Source organism: Trichosurus vulpecula, chromosome 6 (genome assembly GCF_011100635.1).
Source record: "Trichosurus vulpecula isolate mTriVul1 chromosome 6, mTriVul1.pri, whole genome shotgun sequence".
NCBI classification, from domain to species: Eukaryota; Metazoa; Chordata; class Mammalia; order Diprotodontia; family Phalangeridae; genus Trichosurus; species Trichosurus vulpecula.
In genome coordinates this window covers 99,821,878-99,849,126 of record NC_050578.1, presented here as the reverse complement: position 1 = coordinate 99,849,126, position 27,249 = coordinate 99,821,878, and the positions used below count along the sequence as shown (strand labels likewise).

Sequence of the window (27,249 nt, the reverse complement as noted above, 5' to 3'; positions counted from 1 at the left end):
AAAATAAAGGGTCTTAAGTGCTTCTCAGTCAAGCTTGAAAATACATAGAAACCTCAGTGAAAATATAAAGATGCCCTCTCTGTAGGAACTGGCTTGAATTTGTTTGGTCAGTCTTTTAACCATTCACAAAAACAAACACATCAACCTGCAAAAATCTTCACTCTTTTGCCCATCTGCCTGCAGATGTCAGTGGAACAGGAGAGAGGAAGCATGAGAAGGGAAATAAACATGTGTGTCCTCAGAGCTTTTTCTCTCCCATTGTTTTTTCCCTTTCTTAATGATCAGAAGAAAAGAAGGCTTGCAGGAGAGAGGAATATTAAAATAAGATAAGGGCACATGGCCCAGCAAAAGAAGAGTGTTTGCTGTGGGCGAAGTAAATGCAAAATTTATTCTTCCTCCTTTCTGTTCCTTTGGGGTTGGTTGTTACTTAGTACAGCTCTGAGATGACCTTCTGTGGACTCTGTGTGTAGATTATATATACACAGTATATACATAGGAATTTGCAACGTTGCCTTTCCCATTAGACTGTAAGCTCCTTGAGGTCAGGGACTTATTGTTGTTTTGGCTTTTTTTTTTAAATCCCCCGTACTTAGCCCAATGCCTGGTACACAGTAGGTGCTTAATAAATGCTTGTTGACTGACTTTGCACATAGTATTAAATAAATACTTTTTGGTTTATTCCCGATTTGGAAAATGGACAGGCGATGAAAAATATGAGAGGCTGTGACTTGCCCCTTGCCTGTCATCCCTTCCTCCTGCTTCTTTGTGAAGCACTAGCTACCTTGGCCTGAAGTCTCCCCTGCCCCTCCCCCCAGCCACAACCATATAGGAGGCCAGTGATCAGCAAAAGTGTTTAGAGAGGAAATGGAAACTTCAGCCTTGACATCAGTGCTGGCCCTTACCCTGTGCCTTCCACCTCGAGGCAGCTAGCTCACCGGGGTAAAATTCTAAGGTTTGATGCCTGTTGAATTGTGCAGTCAGTCTGTTTGAGGGAAACACCTTAGCAACTGTATGCGTCTGTATTCCAGGGGAAGCTTGTCAGGCTGGCTTAAACCCAGGTAAAAGGCAGGCTCTCAGTTATGCCACCTGTGCATGTTGAGCACAGGTCTTGAACCTGAGACACTTCCTGTCTCTCTGATTGCAATCTTCCTTATTTCTAAAGTTTGAGAGCCCCAGCATTTATAGGAACTGTTGAAACCTTTTTAGATTCTACTCAGTGATTTTTTAATCTTATAACGGAAGAAATAAAATCGCCCAGAGTTTGCCTCCGGAGTTTACAGGCATCACAGCTACTTGGCTTGGGTGAAAAATGATTTCTACTGGTGAAGCAGAAATGTGCATGAGTTTTGGATCTCCTTTTGCCTGGAAACCTCCTGATAAGGGTGAACTGACAAATATTTTATCATCATCCATTTTTTCATGGTTAAGTGTTGAATTTGTAGCATGTGGGTCTGTTAGCGAGCATTTACTAAACACTTGCTACATGCCAGGCATTGTGCCAGAATACTGTGTCAGAAAGACAAACATAAGACAACCCTTGGTCCCAGCATGCTTACATTCTATTGGGGTAGATGACATGTGCATTTATAAGTATGTACAGGATATATACAAAATCAGTAAATGAGTAAAACCAGAGCTAAAGGGGGCTTTCAGACTGGTGCCAATGGAAGGAATGTTAGATGGAGTCATAATGCTTGGGGTGGAAACCTGGCTTGGTTACTCACCAGCTGTGTTGCCTTGGACAAGTCACTGAGCCTGCTTTGGTTTCCTCATCAAATCAAATGAACCTGTTGGACCAGAGCTTTTAAGGTCCTTTCTAGTTAAAAATCTGTGAATGATCCTATGATCTGCTCTAACTCCTTCATTTGAGGAAACTGAGCCCAGGAGAAGTTAAATGACTTACCTAGGGTCCCATAAGTAGTTTAGTTATTACGAGAACATCAGTAACTTCTGCCAGGGAGCTGTCAAGAGGTTGGTTAGGATGCAGAGTCATGCCAGGGGTGTGTCTGGTGTGTCCGCAGGCTAAGCTGTGTGAATCTCATCAGCCATAGAGCTGGGGCCTGTTTTGAGTGCTTGATGCTTATATAAAGGAAAATATTTTAAAATACTTCCTTTCTTGTGGATGGCTAAGTTCTGGAGTTGGAGGTCTAAGTGCCTGGGGGTGGGGGAGAAGGTGGCAGAGTAAGGAGATAGATCTAATTCTTTTCATTAATTCATTCCTTCTACCAAAAACCAAAATAAAATAAAATGTGTATTAACTAGCTGTGGAGTATTAGATACCTCCATCGTTTTTAACCCAATTCATACACACACATACTTTTAAAAGGGCTTTAAAAGAGAAGGATTTCAATAGACAGGATTCTAGGCATAGAAGATGTTACAGGCACAGAGGGGGTGGGGAAGAGGAAGCCGTGGGAAAGTGGAAGGTGGGCAGGATTGGGAGTTAGAGGACCTGGGTTTGAATCCCAGTTCTGTGTCATCTTGGGTAAGTCATTTAATCCTCATCTGTAAAACGAAGGGGTTGAACTAAAATGGCCTTTGAAGTACCTTCCGGCTCAAAATCTCTGATCTTCTGTGGACTAGGAAAAGATTGGTGAGCCCATAAGTCATTTATTTTTGGCTTGTGTGGATAAAATTTGAGAAATAAAAGCTGGAAAAGGAGGATCTTAATTGAATCCTAATTTTAACCTATTACCCTAAGGGCTTCACTGGATCCCTTCCCTACAAGGTCATATTATTTTAGGAAGTTAAAAATTGGGAGGCTCAACACATATCCACGTCATACAACATTTTATGCAATAGCTATGTGTTTACCGTGATGGTCCAATGCATTTCCCAGCATTCCCCTTCCACCCCTCTGCTTCATTTGAATTGGTCATTGTGATTTTAGGAGTGTAGGGAACCTCTCTGAGCCCTGCAGCCACCAAGGGTTTTTAACTCTGGCAGAGGCTGTGAGGGTGACTGATTATTGGCCTTGTCCAATTTTGGTTCAAAATCTTTCTTGTTGAGAGATTTTTCTTACTGGTTTTGGGTTGGAGGGAGAGCTGAGGAGGGGGAGCATTAGGAGAGATTCCTCTCTAGGCGAAGAAAAATCACTGTCTGAACTTTTTCCTGAGTAGGCGTAGTACTACGGCGGTCAATGGACTTTCCAATGAATGGATATTGAACTGATTTTTTAATAGATTGGAGTAGTTAATAACAACAGATGGATTTAATTCTTCTTTTTTAGGGACTATATTTGGGAATCTCTGAAATGCATTCAGGATGGACACATTGCAGTCTGTAAGGGCTTCTGACCACCCTTTCCTGTCCACTCGTTCTTGTACTGATGGTCAAGGGGTAAAACTCAGGTAGTCCTTGTCTTAGAAAGAAGATGGAGTTGAAAGATAATATGTATTCCTCACCTTCCATTTATATATGAATGTATGTGTATGTATTATACATATATATATGTATGTGTATGTATATATATATATATATTCTTTCAAAGTAACTTGGCCTGAGTTTTCTTCAGACTTTACTGCTGTTGGGGAAATTTTCATGAGGCCTTTGTGACACTAGGCCCCTTTCATTACTCATGTTATACCACTTTCTCTATGTTTCTGTCTGTTCCCTGTCCCATTTGTCTCTCCTTCCGTCCCCTCTTTATTTGTGTATTCTTTCCCCCTCTGTCTCTCTGCCTCTGTCACTCCCTCTTTGTCTTTGTCTCTCTCCCCCTCCCCCCTTTCCCATCCCTCCCTCTCCCCCTCCCTTTCTCTCACTCTTTTTCTCTTTTCCTGTCACCTTCTCTCCTTCCTCAAATTCTCACCCCTGACTGCAGTAAAAAAAACATGACCCCATGCTAAATGGATTTTCTCTTTGGTTTGTTGATGGTAGACTTTCATGAAACTTAGAACCCAAGAAGTGTTCATATAAAGAAAAAAAAACCTGCCCAAAGTTTAGAAGACATTTCTTTAATAGAAATGTAAGTGAAGCCTAACTGAAACTGTACACTATATTAATACTCTTATTGTTAAAATTTTTAATTGCTGTTTTGTTTTCATATCACCTAAATTGTTCCCTACATTCACTACCCCATTCCAGAGAGCTTTTCCTTATAAGAAAAAATTTAGCAAAAGAGATTTTTATAAAAAGAAATAGGAAAAAAATCAGTTAAGCCAGTTGATAATCTGAAATAGGTGAGAATATGCATTGTGCTTTGCCCCACTTAACCCTTGCTGTCCCATGCAGAGGAGTGAGGGCTGGTGTCTTCTTGGCTCTTCTTGGGGGCCAAGCTTGTTTTTTAAAAATACTTTTATCTTGAGGTGGGGAATACATCTGGAATGGTGGCTAAACTTGAACAGGATGCTTCTGGATCGTCCCCTCTTCATTTCTTGTTGGTTTCTGGATTCCCAAAGTAAAGAGGGTCAGGTTGACCCTGACTTAAGATATTCTTCAAAAGAACTGCATTTAGCTGGAGTGTACTATGTCTGTTCTTACAGATTATGGTTGATTTATGGGAGGTTTGTGGGAAACCTTTTATTTTTCTTCTCTTTTCATGGCTAATGAGAAATCAGCTGAGTGATTTCTCTGAAGCTGCTGACTTGTTTTGAAATTAAAAGGGAGGGAACATCATTTCTGGCCTAAAACAGACATCAGGGAACTAGAGTTGGTGGCCTGGGAGGTTCACGATTTCCTTTCATTCTTTAGCACATGCTTGAGAGGTTTCTGTGGGTGCTTCTTCTCTCCCATTTTTTTTGAATGAGAGAAGTACTCAAGGTTAAGGGTATTATATCTAAAGTTACTTTAGTTTTATAAACATACTTTTAAAGCAGTGTTAGCAAAACCCTCTTTTAACTTTATTTATAAATTTTTATTTTAAGTAGTAGGAGGCCAGATCGAAGTTATGGGGCACCACCTGTCATAGTGGATAGCAGGACTTGGAGGTGTGTTAAAAAGACTTGGTAAGCCCTAGACTCACTGACCTCAGAGGTCACTTCCAGCTCTAAATATATGATTCCACGATGATAATTTAAGAAGGGGAAAATGGATTATATTTTATAACTTTCACAAAAATCATGGCTTCAAAATTCAGTTTTTGGATTTGGAAGTCAGAACAGACCTCAGGAGTTAGAGGGGAGATTTTTATAGAGGAGATTTCTCTACGGTCAGGGTTAGCTTAAGCCTGTCTGTTAGATCTGCTCTGATTCTTGAGATTGTGAGACTCTGAGTTTCTGAATTCTTGCTATTTTAATTGCCTAAAACTATAACCATTGAATCATAGATGTATATATACCTCTGTTTGTGTCCAATGATAGCCATCTCCATGGCAGGGAGGAGGGAAGAAAAAAGAAGAAATTTGCATGATAACTTTGTGATATATTTGCAGGGAATAGTAAGTCGTACATGATAGATTTTCATGTGCAATCATCTTTTTTTATTGTACTGGTAGAAATGCTCGTTTTATTCCTTGAATTGAAAATAAATAAATAAAAAAGAATCATAGATGGTGACTACCTCAAGGTTATGTAGCAGTATCAGTATTTGAACATTTTATATTCATTGAATGTTTATTAAGTGTGTACTGTGTTCCAGGGACTGGGCTAGGTGTTGGGGATACAGATACAAAGAATGGAACAATTCCTCATCTGAATTTTTATGTTCTGCTGGGGGAGACAAGGGCATATATAAATGAACCATTACATACATATGTAAAACACACAGTGGTTAACCATAAAGTAGTTTGGGAGGGGTCACTAGTAGTTGGGGATCAGAAAAGGCTTCATGTGGAAGGTGATGCTTGACCTTGCCTCCTGATGGAAGAGATATATTCCATGAGGCGGATTCCAGGTATGGAGCATGACGTCTGTCAGGAACAGAGATAAGGGGTGTGTGTGTGTGTGTGTGTGTGTGTGTGTGTGTGTGTGTGTGTATGTGTATGTGCGAGAGAGAGACAGACAGACAGACAGACACCCCCATTGAGGCTGGAAAGATAGATTGGGGCCAAGTTGTAAAGATTTTAAAAACGTATATTTAATCCTAGAGGTAATAGGGAGCCATTGGAGGGCATTGAATAAAGGAGTAACATTCAGTGTGGATTATAGTGGGGAGATACTTCTAGGGAAGTGGGGACTGTTTAGTCTGTGTCCTTCTCTCTCCCTGGTGCCTGAAATGGTGTCTTACACACTGTAGATGCTTAATAAACATTGGCTGAATTAAATTGGATTGTAAATGACTCCACTCCTTTCCCTTAAAAGAGGGTGCCTTTAAAGGCCTTGTTTTGTTGGGAGCGGGGACCTTTTTGACCTTTGTCTTTTTCAGATAGTCTAGGTTGATATTTCATTTGTCCTCTTCTGACAGGATTACTGCTATTTAACATTTCAATAAAGAAGTTAACACATATAATAGGTTTATAATACCCTGTGACCTAACATTTCTGTAGGATCCTGGTATTCCCCACAGAGTGTTGGGGGTTTCAGGAAAACAACTTAAGGCCAGCAGTGTTTTCCATTCTGATATATTAGATATAAATTATTAATGTACTGAAATGCATGTGACAACTTTTAAGGATGAAAATAACAATATGCAGTGGTTATATGCTGCTTTAAGGTTTATACAGTGCTTTACAAATACCTCACTTTATTTTCCCAACATCCCCTAGAAGTTGGTGCTGTTATTATCATCATTTTACAGATGGGGAAACTGAGGCACACACAGGTAGACTAATCCACCTAGGGTTACACAGCTTACTAGTGTTTGAGGGTAGATTTGAACTCTGGTCTTCCTGACTCTTGAGTTCAGCAGTTTATCCCTGTTGTCTCCTAGCTGGCTTTATATCTTATATTTGTTTCAAATTTCCCTTTATCTCAGCAATGTTTCTGTAGCCTAAGATGTCTCAGACCAGCATCGATGGTCTCCATCTATATAATTCAAGCCCCAAAACGTTCTGAGAATAAATTATTTTGGGAAAAGATGTTCTGATGCAAACCAGGCCTCCTTACTTGACTTACTCCCTTTTCCAGCTCTATCAGAAAAGATTTCAAAAGATAATTGTGGGGTATTGAGAAGGGTGCTGAACTGGGGGCCAAAAGATGGCAGTTGAAAAGGTAGCTAGGTCCTTACTGCCTGGATAACCCTGGAGAAATGATGAAACCCCTAAACTGAGGGGATTGGGCTAGATAAGCCTTGAGGTCTCTTTTAGCCCTAAACCTATGATTCTATGAACTGCTTTATCTTCCTAGTATGGGTTAGTCTTGGATCTGCTTGAACTTGGTGACTACTTTTTTCTTGTAATTTAACACACATTTAACAAGTGCTATATATGTAGAAAACACCATGGTAGGTACCAGACACATAATGCCGAAAATCAAATAATTGTTGCCCTCAAGGAGTTCACATTCTCCCGGGAGGATACCGTATATACGCAGATAAATAGGTGATACCTGTGGCCCATGTCACCTCCAGAGCTCCAGCTCTGGATTCAAGAAGACCAAGTTTAGTCCCGGGGAAGCTTGACCTTGAAAGGGCTAGGGACGGGGTCAGGTTTTTCTCACTGTCTTCTGCCTTCCTTCAAGATTCATTTAAATCCCCCCCCCCCCACCCCCCATAATGCTGCTACCTTCCTTCTGAGCTTACCTCTCATTTATACTGTTTATTTCTTTCATGTTGAATTTTTTTGAATGTTGTTGCCCACATTGGATTGTGAGTTCCTTAGAGGTAGGAACTCACAAAGTTCCAATACCAAGCACATCACTTAACACATAGTAAGTACTTAATAAATGCTTGTTGTCCAGCTGTGACTCTGACTGCTCTTTGTAATCTTACCTTAGATATCCAATAAATGGAGGGAATTTCTAAAATATAAAGCTCTAGGTATGGTTCATGTCTAGGATCCCCTCAAAAGGGATTACTACAATCCATTCCAGTCTAGTACTCAATGCACAATCTAGTAAATTAGCTAGATTTATTTTTTTTAAAGTGACTAAAGATGTGCAATATTTCTTTCAGGGCAGATTCTTTTTCTCCTACAATTTTTGCTGTTTAAAATTGCACTTGGGGGAAAATCATTCAGTATTAAATCTTGGCTATTTTTCTTAGATTTATCTTTTCTTTTAAAATCAATTCTGTTTTATCTTCTCTTCCTCTGAGACCAAGCCCTGGTACACTCACAGGTCCATTAGGAAGTACTGTATGAAGTTTCAATAGTGAAATCAAAAGAAATCTTTTATTATTCTTCCTGAACATTAATAGCAATGTTGGCTAGGGTTTTTCTTTTTAAATGAATATGTAGTGTCCCTTTCCTTCTCTACTTATCCCCCAAAGACCATCGTCTTGCCAGTGGAGGTGGGCAGAGCTGGTGACAGTTCACTGTGGGCCCTTCAGTTCAGTAGAAGAATCTCTGTCACATGGAACTGTTAAGGCTTTGGGGCGGGGGGAGGTTGAAGGGTGTGGGGGTTTCTTCACAGGTGTGGAAGGAAGGAATGCTTTGTGTCAAGACTGGATAGAATCGTAGTGGCAAAAATACCCTCCTGCCAAGGAAATCAGTTCCCACAGTTCAAAATATACCTCAACATTTTGAATTGGTTTTCTCATGAGGGTGGGTCTGTCTGCTGGAGGTGGAGCCAGCCCTTTCTCCTCCTGAGTATTTCTAATTTCTGTCTTCCCATAAGCTTTCCACAGAGGGTCTGCCCAGGGCTCCCAGTCTTAATTTTTTTGGGAGTATGTGTGGGATGAATGCCTAATGAAAAGAAAAAGAAATTTATCTTATACAAAGTTTATAGAACTTCTTAAACAATTGAACTTCTAGAAAACATTCTTTTATTTTTATCTAGAAAAGATAGCCTATTAAAATTTCAGCTCCCTCTTTTCTATTTGTGTGCATTTCTAGAGGCTAAGTCATTAGACTTTTCTTGTCCATTTGATGAAAGGTTAGATTAGCCATGATTCATGAATAACAATTCTTGCCTAGCCAGAATTTCTACACTGGATTTAAAGAACATTTTACTGTCAAGTTGGTTATTTTTAAAGCATTTTTAGAACCTGGCTCAAAATATCCTTACAGTAGAGAGAGTTTTTATCCACATAAGGGCCTTTAGTGAGTTTGCTATGTTTGTCTTAAGTTCAACATGAAAACTTCAAAAGGATAATAAAATTAATCCCTGTTTTCTTTTCCTTTTTAGCTTCTCAGATAAGCTGTCTAATGGGAAGGGCTTACACTTTCAACCTTCAGTCCTGGATTTTGGAGTGCAGTAAGTATCTGATTTCTTTTTTCCTCCCTTTATTCATTTTGTTCTTAACCTTCTCCATCGGTTTTTATTTTATTAGTCTTAATAATATATCATGTTGCCTTTTATCACATTATCCTCTGTGTGTATAAGTACACACACGTATACATATATAAGCTGCATGCACGTGTATGTATATGTAGTTATGCATATATGTGTATGTATATATACATATATGTGTATATATGTATAGTTACATTATGTCCAGTGTAGCATGGGATATTGTGACAACAATGTTGCTAGCAGCTATTGTGGCTGTGTAAGACCAACAACACCAGCACACAGAAAGGCTGCTAACAAAGGTTCTTTGATCTGCTTTTCTGAGGAAAGCAACTTTAAGGGGTTAACAATCTTAGTTTAATTAAGTATACATGTATCATTCACTTAGTGCAGAAGGAAAAGATGAGCTCCCTGAACTTCAGGGCAAATACAGAAATTACAGAAATGGAGACAATATAAACAGATCAACATTTCTGTCTAACCAAATCATGATAAATATTTACCAGAGAAGCACCAACATCTGGATTATAAAGCTGGGGTGGTGGTGGTGGGGGTGGCTCTTAACAAAGGCTACCCAGAGTCTTGTCTGGTCAAATCACATGACACTCTTCCAGTGAGTGAGAGCCCCAAAACAAAATGCCGACCTCAGATCTTATATACTTATCTCAGGGCCCTGGGGCACTTGATTACCTGTGCTGAGAGGCACTCAAACAAAGAATAGTGAAAAAGTCCCATTTTGCTTGCCATTACATTCAAAAGGCAAGACTCATCAAAGGTACTTACTGGATTACCTTAGCATTCCAAAAGAGAAGACAACAAAAAAAATCCTGCCCTGATTACCATTACAGATATGTATATGTATATGTATATGTATATGTATGTGTATGTGTGTGTGTGTATGTATGTATGAAAGCCAAAATTTATATCACGGTTTAAAGTTTGCATGGGACTGTGTACACATTATTTCTTTGATCCTCACAATAAAACTGTAAGAGAAAGACTACAGGTGTTATCACTCCCTTTTTACAGGTGAGAAAGCTGAGACTTACAAGGTCTAAGCGACCTGCCTCCTCAAAGGTTATACAGCTAGTAAGTGTCTGAGATGGGACACAAACCCAGGTCTCCCGGGATCTCCTGAGTCTTAGTCCAGTAATCTTCCCTTTAAGGAAAATGAGAAAGAAAAAGATATGGGAGAAGGGAAAATTGGAGAAAGGGGAATACAAGAAAAGAAAAAAATATTTAATGGCATCAGATATTTGAAGGGTCATAACTACTGCCTTTAAGTTGTGCCTTTTATGTCTTTTAAAAGTGAATTATTTCATTGGAAATACCAACAACCAATGCTTAAGGATTGTAAAACGTTGCGCATACATTTTTCATTTGTTGCTGTCGTCTCCCCTTCCAACAGACCTTTATTCGGCCTCTGCCATGCCCTGTGCTAGGGACTGGGGATAGAAAGATGACAAATGACGTGGCCTCTTTCCTTCAAGGAGTTTACGCTATCAGAAGCAAAAGAGGTCTTGAGTGTCCCATTTACTGAATGTGTGATCTTGAGTGAATTACTTAACCTTGTCTCTTGGTTTCATCATCTCTATAATGGGGGAGATCTGTCTACCTCTCATGGGATTATTGCAAAGAGAATGCTCTATAGGCTGTAAAGTACTGGCTATGTATGAGTTCCCACTGTTGTACACCCTTCTGGAACTCATGGACCAAACAATCTCTGAGCTCTCCTTGCTGCCACCTTGGGGACAGCATATGTGAGTTCGGTGGTTTTGCTTACTAATATATTGAGGTGACACAGTGTAAAGAGGGCTGGGTTTGGAGTCAGAGGACCTTGGCCAAGTCCTCTTGGTCTTCGGTTTCCTCATGTGTAAAATGTGCCTGTGGTCCCTTTCACCTCTCATGGTCACAGTGCTATCAAAACTCCATTCACAAATGAAGATTGTAGGGGGTCTGAAATTTACAATCTTGGAGAATACCTGAGGCTCAGTGGGATTAAGTGATTCACTATTACTTTATTACTTTGAATTTCCAACCCCCCCCCCCCCCCCCCCCCCCGCTTCTTTTCTGTTTACATATAGCCAGATGAAGTTGGAGAAAAATCATAAAGCCATGTTGATTGGGTCCACTACAAATTTTGTTATATATAATCTCAACTGGGCCCTCATTGTAACAAGGCAGTCCTTTCATACCTTCCTAATCAGTTCACCACACAGGGGATATTCCAGACCTTTCCCATCCTTCCTCCAACCTCCCATGGCACCCCTTCTCCCCAAGGACGTAGCCTCGCACTTCCCTTAAAAAATTGAACTCTCATTCATTGAGAGTTCCCTCTTCTCCCCTTATCTCACATCACTCAGATGTATTCGCCCACAGTCTCCTCCCTTCCTTCTGTCTCACATGAAGTGGTAGCCCTTCACCTTGTAAAGGCAAATTGCTCTCCATGATCCTTGATCTCACCCCATCTTCTCTCATGGACTGCCCCTGCTGTCATTCCTCTCCATCTGCTTCATTCTCTCCCTGTCTATAGGCTGCTTCCCTGATGCCTCCCTGAGAATTTAAAAAAAAATCCTCACTCCTCTGCAGTCTGACCTTCGACTTTGTTCACCTGAAATGGTTCTCTTCAAAATCATGAGTGAGCTGTTGATTGCCCAGCTGGTGACCTTTTCTCAGTCTCGACTTTCTTGACCACCTCTGTAAATACCCTCTTCTTGACATTCTTTTCAACAGGTGTTTTTATAGCACTGATCTTCAATTCTCCCCCTGCTTGTCTGACTTCTCCATATTCTCCCATGCTAGATCTTCATCCAGGTCACGCTCACTTTCTTGGGGTCCTCTAAGGGTCTCTTTTGCATCTTCTTTTCCGCTTCCTCAAAGTCTCCCCACTCCATTCCATTCATCTGCCATAGTGATTTTCCTAAAGTTCGGATCTATTCATGTCACACTCCACCTTCCTACTTGGTAAACTCCAGTAATTCCATATTGTTTCCAGGGTCAAATATAAAATCTTCTGTTTTGACATTTAAAGCCCTTCATAGTCTGATCCATTCCTACCTTTCCAATTTTCTTAGGCTTTACTTCCTTCTACATAGTCTATCATTCAGGCATACTGGCCTTCTTACTGGTCCTTAAACATGATGCTGTCTTCCAAGTCTTGTCAATGGCTGTCATACCTGGAATACTCTCCCCTTACTTGCCTTTTGGCTTCCTTTTAAGACTGCTCAGATCCATTTTCTAAAGGGGACCTTTGTTGGTATCTACCCCCGCCCCCGATTATGTTCCATTTACATTGTATAAACCTTGTGTACATGTATATGTGGCACATCGTAAGCACTTTATTACTCACTAACAAAACAAAATGAGACTACAAGTGAAAAATGCAGTTTATAATCGATGTAACAATGTCATAAATCTAGTTGTTTATTATAGATCAAATAATTACTGGTTGCATAACCTGATGGCATTGAAATAAAGGTTAATTCAGCCTTTTTTATGAATAACTTAGTTTTAAATTTGATTTACCTTAATGGTAATGCCTTTCTGTCTTTAAAGTTACTTCATGTTTTTATCCATATTTGTTATCTTATTTGGTCCTGTTAAGTAGGCAGACTAAGTATTTTATCTCCTCTTCCCCTCCCCCCCCCTTTTTTTTTAATAGCTTGGGAAATTGAGGCCTATATAGCTGCTTAAGATCACATAGGCAATAAAACTGGGTCTAGAGTCTTTCTCAGTGGGCTTCCATCTGGCATACCTTCCATTATATCACACTGTCTAATCGATGAATATTCTTAGAGGAAATTTATTTGAATTTTTTACTCAAAAAATTTATCCATAGTATCTGCATAGCCATGCATTCCAAATTATTAGTGTTGAGATGAGTGAGGTTTTAATGTCTAGTTAACAAATGGGAGGATCAGAAGTGCTAGAATCAGAGGGAACACAAGGACGCCTTCCTTGACTACTTTGCTGGCTGGTTTCTGTTTTTGATACTGTCATTTACTCTGTGTGTGACCTTGGGCAAAATCCATTTCCCCTTTCATAGGTTAGCTTCCCCTTGTATCAAGCAAGGATAATATTGTTTAATCCCACTTGACTCCAGAGGGTTATTATAAGGGTTGTCTTATAGGCAGACAGCTTTGAAGTAGAGGGTGCTAATTATCCTGAGAAGAGGGTGGATTGATAAGGTATAAAATACTGAGATTTGCCTTTCAAAGGGAGAACTTCCCTTTTGATTGTCCTTTAGACCCTGGGGAACCTGGCAGTTGTCTCTGGTAAAGGAAATTTAAGATCTTCATAACACTTTAAAAATAGCAGAGTGATAACTACTCCAGAGTCCTGGCCAACATTCCCAACTGTTTGATTTATTGCTTCAGTCTGAACTTCTTTGGAGGGTAGGACAGCTGAGGGCTCTGATTCTCCCCAATGCCCTTGATTGTTGTACCCTGGGGAGATATTTTACACATGTGGGTGAAGTGTTACATGAAACCAAGGCTATTCTCCGAGTCATGTGGATAGGATATGAAGCATTTACATGTAAGCATTAACGACTTAACTAATTGATTCCTTTTTCTTGGAAGTTAAAAACCAGGAAAGACATTGCTATTTAATTTAGCGAGATGGTAAGACGTTGGGCCATTGCAATAGGACTTTCTTTACAACATTCTTTGCTTGTTGTACTCAGAAAATTTACTTCATTGTGGTAATAAGGACACTTTAAAAAGTTATCTCAGTGGATAGTAGGCCCTTAACAAATGTTTATTAATTGATTAATTGATTCTAAATTTTAAATTCTTGTTAGTTAAAACTTAAACACTTTTGATTTAGAGAAGGAGGAGAAAAGTAGATGATTGCCATTTTTAAAGATGGTGTTGATTTTTTGTCAGCTGGACCTGTGATTTCATTGGTTGAGAAACTCCCAGTGTGGAAGCACCCTCCATAGATGTGGTTTGGCAGGTGGTTTTTGGAACAGTAATAGGTTAAGTGACCTGTTCTTGGTCACATATGCAGATATCCAGAGTCAGGTACTTGAACCCAGGTCTTCCTTATTCCAAGGATGACCTTCCATCCTTCACAGTGGCTCAGGATTGTAAGACTTTCTCAGTGTAGTTAAGGAAAAGCACATAGGTCCTTTTTTTCTAAAGGAAAACAGAGACCTAATACCTCTAAGATTTTTGTTTAATTTAGAGAATAGTTGTGTTTCTTAACTTTTGCTAAGAATTATTGCTCATTGGAGCCCTTTTCACTAGAGCTGTTGAAATTGTACCTATGACTTCAGTGACACTTCTGGTAGCCACCTGTGTAGTCTATGAGAATCTTACTGGACTGGAATCTAGCGTAGCACATAATAAGTGCCTAATTACTGCTTATTGGATTGAGCTGAAGCCTGGGCCACTATTGATTGAAGCAAGGACTGATACTCACTTGGTGTTGGTGGAGAGTAAGAGATAAGCAGTGAGGTGGTTAAGGAGTAGCTTGTTCTTCCAGATCTATTTATCTATTGACTCCTCTTCTCCCCTGTCTCAGTGGAGTTATGATTGAAGGCAGGCAGTATGATAAAAAGTAACTCTAGTAATTATAGTTATTGTAAAGCAGAGTATTATGATACCTTATTGTATGTTTTTGTTTTTTTTACCAGAGCAGTACTTTTAGCATCAATTAAGTAATTCTTTTGCCAAAACTACCAAGAAATAATATCTCTCCTGTGAGTTGAAAGACCACTGCTTCCAGAAGAGTGGAATGTTCAGAAAATAACTTTTACACTTAATGCCCAGGAAGCATAGCCTGAGGGAATTGGGTTTTCATGTGAGCAAGCAAATTTTCTCTTATCTAAACATGATTTATTTTCATTTGAATTATGTTTCGTGAGTTGGAGAAATATCTAATGCTTAATGTGTATTTTACTTAAAAGTTTAATGGCCCCATTTGGTTCATGTAGCACAAACCCCATTGGGGTTGATATTGTCAGGTAAAGTCTGTGAGCTCCTTGATTTGGGGAATTCACATCCTAGGTAAAAATTGCAGCCCCATCTCGTCTTCTCATTCCGTGTGTCTCTTAGGTCTTTTGACAGATGTTCCAGTGAGAGTCAACTCAACGCATTGAAAGCCTCAGTCCATTTTGTTTTGTTTTTAAAATATTGCCTACCAGCCCAGAGTATGAACTACTCTCTTGGTTCTCACATGACTAAGATCAGATTCCTTATAAATATCCTTAATGATAGCTTTATTTTTTTTTCGCAGCCTGTGTCTAGCCATCCTGTTTTTCCCTTGCCTTTTGGTTTAGATTAAGGTTTGTAAAAGGAAATGCTATTTCTTACTGTTGTAGTGGATATATTTTGAAGGAACCAGGACTTGTTGCATTTTTTAAAAGAAGGTAATGAAAATTGATCTCTTGTAAAAATATGTCTATACACATATACATATATAATTTTTTTCTCATTTTCCCCCTTAGGTTATTGGGACTTCCCACAGCTAAAATACTATATGCTCATAACCCTAGTAGGGAAAAAGAAGTTGTAGTGAATTCAGTGTTTACAGCTTCTAGACATTTTCATGTGTCTCCTGTTCATTGCAGGGTGAGTGTTGATGTACTCTTGGAAACTATGTGGTGGAAGCATGCCAAAGTTTCATGCTTTCTTTGGCCCAAAGTTTTCATTTTCTGCTTGTCTCCCCTTTCCCTGTTAACCCTGGTCTTTTTCCTCTGCTTATTTGCTTTGGTGTTTATTTTTTCCAGAAGGTTTTTTCTTTATTTTGGGGTGGGTCTTGATATCAGCATATAAGGGAGAAAAAGTTTAGACTTCAAACCAGATAGTTGGGTGTACACATATCAAAAGATTTTTGTTTACTATAACTGAAATACCATATTGTGAACTTTTAGTTTAGCACAGATTCTGAAATATTCAATAATTAGAAAAAGTTTGAAGCCTTTTTTTCTCCCTCCAAAATACAGTGAAAAATTATTTAAAAATTCAGTTATGGAGGAGGGTAGGTGGTGGGTGGGTGTTAAGTCTAATTAGCTAGCTTAAGCACTTATTCATTTAGGGTAGCTAGGTGGCACAGAGTGCCAGGCCTGGAGTCAGAGAGACTCATCTTTCTGAGTTCAAATCGACCCTCAAACATTTAGTAGCTGTGTGACTCTGGGCAAGTCACTTAACCCTGTTTGCCTCAGTTTCCTCATCTGTCAAATGAGCTGGAGAAGGAAATGGCAAACCACTCCAGTATCTCTGCCAGGAAAACCCCAAATGGGGTCACAAAGAATTGGACATGACTGAAAAACTTTCTTGATGTTTTTAATTTGAATGGTATTTCAAACTCTCTTTACAATTCGCAGCTAGTTACATGGTTTTATTTTTCCATGCTTGCTCATATTCACCTTCAGTTTTGAACTTGGTTCTTGGAACGTGTCTTAGGGGAATGGCAGGAGAGAGACCAGTACTGTTTTATCATCTTTGACACATCCAGTAATGACTTATTTGACTAAAGCATTTGAGTGCTTGTGTATGATTCTCTATATTTACCTAAAGATGAAAACTTCAGTTAAGAGCAGAGATTCCTTTTTTAGTAGTTTGTTTATTTTTAGTTTTCAACATTCACTTCCATAAGTTTTAAATTTTCTCCCCCTCCCTCCTCAAGACAGCCTGCAATCTGATATAGAAGAGCAGAGATTCTTAACTGGGGACCTTGAACTTTTTTTTTAACTATGTTTGGAAATGATTTGTTTCCTTTGAAATCCTATGCATTTTATTTTGTACGTTAAAAAATATGATTCTGAGAAGGGGTCTACTGGCTTCACGAGACTGCCCAACGGGGTGTAGGACACAGAAAAGGTTAAGAATTCCTGGTGTTTAGGAAAAACTTAAAAAAATTTGAATTTGAAGTTTAAGAGGAAAGATATTTAAAAAACAAAACAAAACATAAGTGGCCCGTGTAGGGGCAGAGACACTATAATCCCAAATGAAAGTTAAAGGATTTGGGTTCTCTGTTGCCAGTAAACCTTTTGGTATGTTCTTTTTTTAAAGTGCCCTCAGACTTGGGGATTCTAGTCTGTTGTAGAAACCCAGAGGGGCCATCATCCTTACTGTTTGTAGGTTTAAGTAGCACGAAAGTTGTCTAAGCGAGGTGATTATAGAGATACTTTAATTATTGGTTTTGAGCAGGTGGAATTAACGTATACCTGTCTTTCAGGTGATTCCAGCAATGGGACAAACCTCCTTCAGAATAATTTTTTTACCAACTGAAGAAGGGAGCATTGAAAGTTCTTTATTTATAAATACTTCCTCTTATGGAGTTATTTCTTACCAGGTGAAGTAATTTTTTCCTCCTTTTCTAGTAAATTTGTTTGCTCTTAGCTTCATTATAAAGTTTACGTATAAAGAGCCTATGAGAAGAAAAAAAAAATTCTAAGCAGTTTTGGAAATGTGGGCATTATGTGCTAAGATCTCCAGATTCGGAAAGATCCATAGCCCTTTAGTTACTCTTACTCAGTTTAAACCCCTTTTCAGGCCCCACTTGGACACAGATCACTGACTTGTTCTGTGCTACAGCTCTCACATAAGCTGCAGTGTGGCCTCATGAGTCTCTTGATTTTTGACAGATATTGGAGTAGAAAAAAAACTCACTTGAATATTCAGTTTTCATATTGTAAAGTTTAAAGGCATTCTCTTATAAAGCAGACTTGGGAAATCAGTAATTCTGTCATTCTCCTTCCCATGTGGACTCTTTGGGGATGTGTGAATTTCTTTTTGGTCATTGGGATGACCAAAAATAATGCTTTCATCAGCTAAGTCATAGTTCTAACTAAATCCAGTCAGTCAGTTTGAGGGTAGCAGTCTTTGACATGCTAAAGTAAAAAAGACAATTGAAATAACAAATATTTGTTAAAATGTTCTGGATAAAGCAGGCTCTTTCCAGAGGTTTGGAGCCTCATGGCATTTAAAAAAAAATAGAATGCTATTTTATTTTTTTCTCAATTATATGTAAAAACAATTTTTGATACTCATTTTTTAGAATTTCTGAATTTCAGATTGCCTCCCTCCCGTCTCCGCAGCTTGAGAAGGCAAGAGCTTTGATATAGATTATGTATGTGCAGTCAAGTAAAACATATTTCCATATTAGCTGTGATGCAAAAGAGAACACAGACACCTCCCCCCCAAAAAAAACCCAATAAAAATAAAGAAAGTGAAAAATAGTACACTTTGATCTGCATTCAGATTCCATCAGTTCTTTCTCTGGGGATGGATAGAATTTTTCATTCTAAGTCCTTCAGAATTGTCTTGGATCATTGTATTACTGAAGATAGCTAAGTCATTCACAGTTGCCCATATCACTGTCACCATATACAATGGCCTTCTGGCTCTGTGCAGCACTTTTATAAGATGTTTTCCCTGCTCTCATGTAGTTGACAGTCTACATAGTACAAAAAAGATTCAGTTTGTAGGCCTGTGATTGGCTGGGAAAGATGGCATTTAGAAGCATGGGATCCTTAACTGATGAAGATCCTTGAAACTTAGTATCAGGGATATAGACTTCATCTGGAGTGGTAATTGACATTTGATAATTGAATATTTTGTGTCTTCATAATGGTATAATTTGTCTTTTTTCTCTAGGTCTTTGGAACTGGAACTCCACGATTCTCCACTGAAGGGTCTACAAAACAGTTACCAAATGCTCATTTGCTGCTTCCCCATGTCCAGAGCATCCAGATTTCACAAACACAGGTAAATTTTTGAGAGTGGAAAAATTGTTTGGAGTGTAGGAAGAAACAACCTCACCTGCATTTTGTATTCCTTAAGTAAAGATGCTCACTGGAGATTCCCAGTCATTCTTATCTAGAGCCTTGCTGGGAATAGAATATGGTCTTCACATTAAGTCAGTAGTCCATCACATGAAGTTGGCTTTGAAACTCTAAGGAGTAAGAGGAGGAGATTATTCATGTTCTCTCCTGGTTAATAAGCACTTTAACCCTTGGGAGTTGTAGCTGAGTTAAGGAAACATAGCTCCATAATGTACTATGATGGACCATTATCTAAAAATGTACAGTAGGTTCAAAGAAGTTGTAGCTAAATTAAGGGAATATATAGCTCCAGAATGGAGATTAATGGGGATTTAGACGTGTTAGCAGTTCAGCCTTAAAATTTGAGGGCAGTGCTATGAGCAACATATGACTCTGCTTGTTGAATCAAATGCCCCTTTAATGTCTCTATGAGTGAATACCATGACTGAATACAAGATGAGCTCTCAGTGTGGCATTTGTTTCTTAGGTATGCACTTTCTGATATTTTGGATTGTTTTTATTTGCTGGAGAGTAGGATGGGGTCGAATTTTGCCAAACTTTTTCTTTTTACATCTTTGTTCGAAAGGAGAAGGCTTGCTGGTTTGGGGAGAAGGAAGGATATTTTTAGAAATGAATGTAATGTTAAAAAAAAGACAATTAAAAATAAAATCTTATTAAAAAGTATATATTTGTGTATGGTTTTTGCTTAGGACAGACTGTCCCTCACCTCCAGAGAGTGCATCTTTTGGTCTGTTTTCTAGAATTAGAAAGTCCACTCTACCTCTCTAAAATTGCCTGTAAGGTTGCTAACTTTAAAGTTGATGGGTAGTGACCATGTCTCTTTCCTATAAGTCATATACCCTTATCACTGCTGCATGTTTTTGGTTGTCAATTTTTCCTCAAAATAGTCTCACTTTTTCTTTTTGATAGCCAATTATGTCACTTATTAACTGCCAGGGAAAGTGAATGATGCATAGTAAATAATTTTCTTGACTTTTCATGGGGTTAAACTTATTACACCGTGGGTAGCTTTCTTTGCCCCTCTTTCTATCTTGGATCTTCCTTTTTTGGATATCTTCCCAGCGTCTCCCACTTTAAGATCATTGAAGTTAGGAATTCTCATTTATTTCATCTTTGTGTCTCCAGCTTTTTTTTATGATGCCTCACAATTGTTTGATATTTGTTCAGCATAGTAACTCTTGCTTGGACCTTCCATACCACTGAGATCCACAGTCATTTTCAGCTTTCCGACAAGCTTTATTCCTCCTCTGTTTTGTTGTACTTTGAGAAGTTAAGGGGTAAATTTTTTTTTTATTAATTTTTTTCTATGTTTAATTAAATGAGTACAATTATATTAAAGCTTAAATCCAAAATAAAAGTTAATGAAGTCTAATATTCCATTCATTATATTACAAATGGTGCAGGAATGGTGACTATCGTAGAAAATATTTACACAAGTAGAAGGAAAGGAAATATGCATTTGTTAAGTGCCTTCAAGGGGCATCTTGGTGGTGGATAGAGTGCTGGGCCCAGAGTCAGGAAGACCGGAGTTCAAATTACTAATTATGTGACCCTGGGTTCAGGCGGTGCTTGATGATGTCAAAAACTCTATAAGAGGGGAGAGGACAGCTTGAAGATCCTCTTTTCCTTTTCCGGTTAGAGCCAGAGACAGTTACAGCGACAGTTACAGCGACAGTTACAGCTACAGTTACAGCCACAGCCACAGCTGAAGCAGGAGCTGCCAGTAGCAGAGCTGACCTACGGGAGAAAGCTGAACAAAGACTTCAGGCCAGTGGGTAATCTTATTACCATAGAGGGGGAAACATGATTTTGCTTTACGCAATCATGCTTCTCTGTAGCCTCCTGGTTACTCTTTCAAGGCGTACTTATTGGGCCTGGAAGCTTTTGATCAATATATCAAAATGGGGTTGCTGGTTCATGGGTTGGTTACTGTGGAGCCTAAATAAATGTTTTGATTCTTCTGCCTTCTACTTTGAGAGTTTCTTATATCCGGCGGTTCCGAACGTTTCAGACATGTTTATGATCCTCTTTGAGATTATAAACTCTGCCCTCCTAATACACCTGGGCAAGTCATTTAACCCTATTTGCCTCAGCTTAGATTCAGGTGAGTTTGTGTGCTATGTAGATGGTACTGTGTTACATTCATTTATTTTGGAAATTAATGGTTATGTTGATAGAGGCCAAATCTTTCTCTTCTTTTCTAGCATCATTTTTGGTTCGTATTTATCAGATGAACAAATCACCTCATCAGCTGCTGGTTGAGACGTAGAAACAAGATTATTTTATAGAACGTCATATGGGGTATAGATGTTGTTGTGTTAGCTTATAGACAGGGAAGCAATAAAATGACAGAGAAAGGGGGCAGCTAGATGGTGCAGTGGATGGAGTGCTGACTCTGGAGTCAGGAGGACCCTAGTTCAAATGTGGCCTCTGATGCTTACTAGCTGTGTGACCCTAGGCAAATCACTTAACCCCAATTGCTGCAGAAAAAAAAAAGATGACAGAGGAAGATAGATTCAAAAGAAATAGGAATTTATCACTGTGGGAGATAGACTCGTGCTACAGAAGGAGTGACTGGATCACCAAACTGGAAGCTCAGATCCTGTCTTGTTTGCTTCCTGTCTCTGTGATTTTGGGCAAGGCTTCTCTGGGTCTTGGTTTTCTTGTGTGAAATGAAGAGTTTAAACTAGGTGACCTGAGGAGGTAAGGATGGTAGAAAGACATCAGCATCTGGGTTCAGATTCTGCCTCCACTGTGAGCTGGAGCAGTTCACTTAACCTCTGGGTCTTGGTTCCCTCACCTTTAAAATGAAGGGGTCAGATTGGATGGCATCTAAGGTCCAGATAACCCAGGTCTCATGGACTATATTTCTATGACCGTGTGTCACAAACTTTGCTGCTCGTTCCAGTGTCCTTTATTATGTGAACTCTCAAATTTTCCACCTAAACCACTCATTTGTATTCTATTTGAAATAGAGACAACTCGGCACAATAGATAATACACTGGTCTCGGAGTCAGAAAGACTGGGTTTAAATCCTGCCTTTGACATTACCAGCCGGGAGACACTAGGCAAATCACTTGCCATCCTCATGCTTCTGACAGCCACATCCTCAGGGCTTGTCATCTAAGTTACAGCTAGGCCACAGTCAAGTATGCACTTTGAAACTTTATGCTATACAATTGTAAGATCACAGAATGGGAAGGGACCCCCGAGTCACCTCATTCCTGAGAAGTAGTCACCCACCTTCCATTTGGATGACTTCCAGTGAGAAGAAACTCACTATCTCTGAGACAGCAGGTCTAGACAGCTCTCATGGGAAATTATTCCTTAATGTTGTGACTAAACCTGTATCTCTTGACGCTATTTATTCACCTTTGTTAGGCCCTCAGGGGCCAAGGAGAACAGGTATAATCCCTCCTCTTGTCCATCACCATTTTGAAATATTTGGTGGGACTTTGCCTATGTCAATGTACAGCTCTTATTCATTATTGTGTATAAGTGAAATAATGATGCCTCAATCATTTGAACTCACTGCCATTTGTTTTTACTATGTTTATAGGCTTGACTGATGTTAGTCTTCTGAGTTATACTGGTTTTAATTCCTTTTATAAGGTCTTCCCTTTCAGAGTCTCACAAGGAGTTTTCCCTTCCGTAAACACCTATTAAAAATGGCCACCTCATTTTTGGAGCCTTCTCTGATTGAGGCAAGGGAGTCTATTACTCTTTTGCACCAACTATCCCATTTTCTTACCTCTTAGCAATAAAACTTTGAAAACTAAATTTCAGAATTGATTCACTTCTCGGTTGTTTTTACCTTATTGTACAACTCACTACATCCTTCCACATCCTGTCCTCACTGGAATATATACTTTAAACCTAAATTTCAGTGTATATTGTAGGTGTCTGGATCAGTTGTGATTTGTTTGTTGTAAGAAAAATTTAGACTTGGAGCTGAGTGGCCTGAATTGTAGGTTAGAACTCCCCAGTTGGCTGTTTGATATTTTGATACGTTATCTAGCTTCTCCAGACTTCAGTTGCTTCAAATGTCAAATGTGGGTAATGATACTTCTGCATACCCTGACATGAAGACTAATAATAAATTGTCTGATTTATGAAGAATGGTGCTACAGACATGGTTTTCCCCCTTTTATCTGTAATAAAGCCTTTTGTCTAGGTTCAAGAGAATTCAAAGAATACTCACTTTATATATCACAGATTTCTTAGGGTGACCAGAAGGAATGTGAAGGTGCATTCAATCCCAACTCATTTTAGGGATGAGGGGACTAGGGAAGTTAAGTGTCTTGCTCAAAGTAATACGAACAGTAAATGTTAGAGGTGGGCTTTGAATCCAGGTCGAGAGGCAGTGACCTTTCCACGGTATGATTCTGCATCACTAACCAATCTGATATAGTCACTTCACATTGTCATAGTTTATGCAGAGCTGAGAAAGCTCTTTTCTCCCGGTAATCCTGCAGTGTAGGTTGTTACCTTCATTTTGCATATAGTAATACCGAAGCCTAAAGTCACATAGCAGAGCTAGGACTAAGTAAGACTCAGGTCCAATTCAATTCAAAAGCTTTTTCTGTTTCACTACAAAATATTAGCTGGCTAATGTTAGTAACGTCTCTTTGCTCAGTTAATTATTGCAGGTAATGGTAGGAGATTATTTTAGATCTTAAACATTAGTTGATTGAGATTAGCAGGATAATGAGCCAATATTATGAAATGAGGTAATATATGTAAAGTGCTTTGTACGCCTTATATAAATGTAGCTATTACTATATCAGACTTTAGATATATAAGTTATGTTAGGCATAGAGGCTTATATGGGTACATAAAATGACACTGCATAACTTTTTTGTGGGGAAGAAAATAGTGAAGACCTTGAGTTCAGGGTTGTTGTTTTCTTAAGCTCTAGGTTCAGAAAAATAAATATTTTATTAAGCACCTACTAATGTACCAGGTACTAATGGAGGGGAGGGGATAGAGGGGAACAACCATCTCCATCTTTTCATCCTTAAAGTTTTGCAGGTCTTCCTCCATAATCTCCATCAGAGTTTCCTATCCATCATAATGTAGAGATCTCTTGATATTTTGCGGATACCAGAACAGCACATGGTCTATCTTGCTGTTTTTGCCCCATATTCCTACATAACTGGTTCACTCACATCCTTTTCTAATCACATAACCGATTATCTTTTATCCTAGTTCTCATGCAATTCCTCATTGGTAATGTGTTCTAGCCTGCTCACATCTACAGTGGCCCCTTACCATTGCTGCATGAGCCTGTGCTTTAGGTTTTCTTTTGAGATTATGGCATAGCAAAGGCAACCATATAGTGCCATTGGAAGCATATTGATGTGGCAAAGATGAGTGGAGACTTGACCTGTGATTTCACTGATAGCAGAAATTCCCAGACAATAAAACTCCCTCTTTCAGTGCAGGCTGCCATCTTTTCTTCAAGTTGTAACCTTATGGGAGTTGGCTAGTGTTGAAAAGTTACATGACTTCCCCAGGTTGACAGAGCCATTAATGACACAGGCATCACTTAAACCTTCATATTTCTGCCTGTGAGGAGTACTTTCTCTCTGGTAAACCACACTGCCTCTTTTTATAGCTACATTTTTTGTTATTTCTGTAAATGATAGAAAGGAAGTTTGGAGGTGCTAGAACTCCCTCTTGTGGATTCTTTCATTTTTTTTCACATTTTTCACTGAAATTTTTTCTTATGCCTTCTTCATACGTGGCGAAAAACTTTTAAATAAATCATTAAAATTATAAAAAACATTTTCTTGCTACTTTCAATATTTTACATTAATGGAAAGTACTAAAGAATAACTATTACCAGAAAAAAATAACCAAGTACAAAATATTCTAGGCTTTTAGTCACTGTGGAAGTGATATAGTCACAATAGATTTCTTCCTTATATGTAGGAAATCTGTTTCTTTAAATATTCCCTGTATATTTTAATGTAGCATGTTGGGACTGGAATACATATGTGTATATATACATATACACACATATGTATGTGTGTGTGTGTGTATATATATATATATATATATATATATATATATATATATATATATATATGGAGGAAGGGGGGGGAGAGAGAGAGAGAGAGAGAGAGAGAGAGAGAGAGAGAGAGAGAGAGAGAGAGAGAGAATATATGTGAGTAGCAAATTTAGAAAATTAAGAATTTTATTTAGTGGTTCTGTGATTTCATTTGTATAGCTATGCCAGTGACACCAAAATCAATTGGTAAACATTTATGAAGCATCTGTTTTATTCCAGACACTGTGCTAAGACTGGGGTTACAAAAAAGCAACAAAAGATGGTCTCTGCCATCAGGGAGTTCTAATGTGTCTAATAACTAGGTAACAATAATCATTCGTGCCTTTTGAGCCTGAGTGTCTTTTGACCATGTCTTCCTGTAAATCTTTGGGTTGGGTGGGGAGTGATAAGGCAGAGAAGAGAGGTCCATCTGACGTGTTGGACTGATATTGCTTTACATTACCTAGGTACCACTGTGACACACAGGCTATTAATTGTTTAACCTTGTGTAGCATGCCTCCTTTTCTGGTTGTATATCTATTTCTTTGACCTCTTCTTTTACGTGGCTTCCAGTATCCAATTTTTCACTGGGAAATTGATGAAGACTAATCTTGGCTATCATGTGAAACTATTGGCATAATTTTATTTGGTGGGTGACTTAAATACATTTTATTAGGGTAACAATCTTGAAAAACTAAACTTAAAAACATCCTTGTAAGCTGTTTATTTTCCAATTAAAAATTTTAGATTGGAAACACAGGATCTAGATTACCAGGTTTTGAGGAATTGGATGATAGGTGAAAACATTTTTCCTTTTGGGAATTGCCTATGCCTTTGATTTTCATCTGTCTCCAGTGGTAGCTTGCCTAATACTTCTCATACTGTGTTGCTATGTTTCGGATGAGAACAACAAATTCTTCTCAGGTAGTAGGTGCGTCAAATAAAGGCAATGGGTTACTGTTATTTTTTTCTTAATGTTCCCCTAGATATATGTGAGTGCCAGGCAACAGTGTTCTAATCTAGTATTGGAATATCTCTGTGTTTCAGCAGAGCTGTGCTTTTGTTCATTTGGACCCTCTTCACTGGTGCAGGTTTTTTGTGCATTTCTGTAAATTCTTCAATTGAATTTCTACTCAAGCCACTAGAGGACTACTTTGGTTCTTTTGAAGATAGGCTTTCCTATCCATTTGTTATCTCTTGATCTCTCTAAGTAACTGATCTGCTTCCTTTTATGATATCTTTTCCATTACTTCTCTTAAAGTTGTCTTTGACAGTATGGTACAATCTCTTATACCCAACATTCATCTTTCCAAGGCCTTCATGTCTCCTGCAATTGTGAATCTAACAAGAGTGTGGTTTTCCATGACTTTGTGCTGTTGAAATGTCTGGTTGAATTAGTGTTTTAAAAAAATGGGTGTTTGCAGCACTGAGCAGCTTAGAATCATTACAGATGCACCATGCAATTTTGTAAATGTGATCTAGCCCCTAGGGCATATTAAAAAGAGGAGACAAAAAACATCTTGGAACTTTACATTGCCACAAATATATTTTAGGGGTATTTGAAAAAGGAACTTAAGATTATGAAGTCTCTATCCTAATGTAACTGGGCACTACAGACTGAGTTTTACCAAGTCTTCCTTTTAAAATTATTTTTTTCTCCTTACTCTTCCAGGCAGAAACCACTAATACTAGTCTCTTGCAAGTTCATCTGGAATGCAGTTTACATAATAAAGTTTGTCAGCAACTCAAGGTAAATGCTTTTTTTTTTTTGAAGAACATCTATATTTTAGAAATGAGAATCTGTGTTTTGGTGATTTTTTGTGTGTTTGGGGGGAGTATTTTGAAGTCACCTGATTTATGGACTCTGGAAGACTTGATGAATTTCTCTTCCCTTTTCCCCCACCTATCCTCAGAGTTGCTATCTAGAATCAGATGACACCTTGCTGCTACAAATGAGCATAATTCTAACAACGGAAACCTCCCCTGAAGAATATGAGGAGAGCAGACAAGACTTACTAGATAATCTCTCCATTGTTTATGTAGCTATAGACAAAACTGAGACCTCAGGTAAGGTGAAACCCTTGAAGCCTGCATTGTAATACATCTTGGTGGGTATGGAAGCATTCATTGCTAGAAAGGT

General features: G+C 38.7%; 1 protein-coding gene across 1 annotated transcript in view; it reads left to right on the top strand.

Annotated features, from left to right (window-relative positions):
- Nucleotides 1-27,249, top strand: part of TMEM131L (transmembrane 131 like) — a 172,749-nt gene that overhangs the window by 72,326 nt on the left and 73,174 nt on the right. Inside the window, exons 4-9 of the mRNA XM_036763393.1 lie at nt 9,159-9,227; nt 15,715-15,838; nt 17,448-17,564; nt 18,869-18,979; nt 26,782-26,859; nt 27,023-27,176. Of these exons, the coding sequence (XP_036619288.1) occupies nt 9,159-9,227; nt 15,715-15,838; nt 17,448-17,564; nt 18,869-18,979; nt 26,782-26,859; nt 27,023-27,176 (653 nt within the window). The remainder of the gene's footprint in view (nt 1-9,158; nt 9,228-15,714; nt 15,839-17,447; nt 17,565-18,868; nt 18,980-26,781; nt 26,860-27,022; nt 27,177-27,249) is intronic.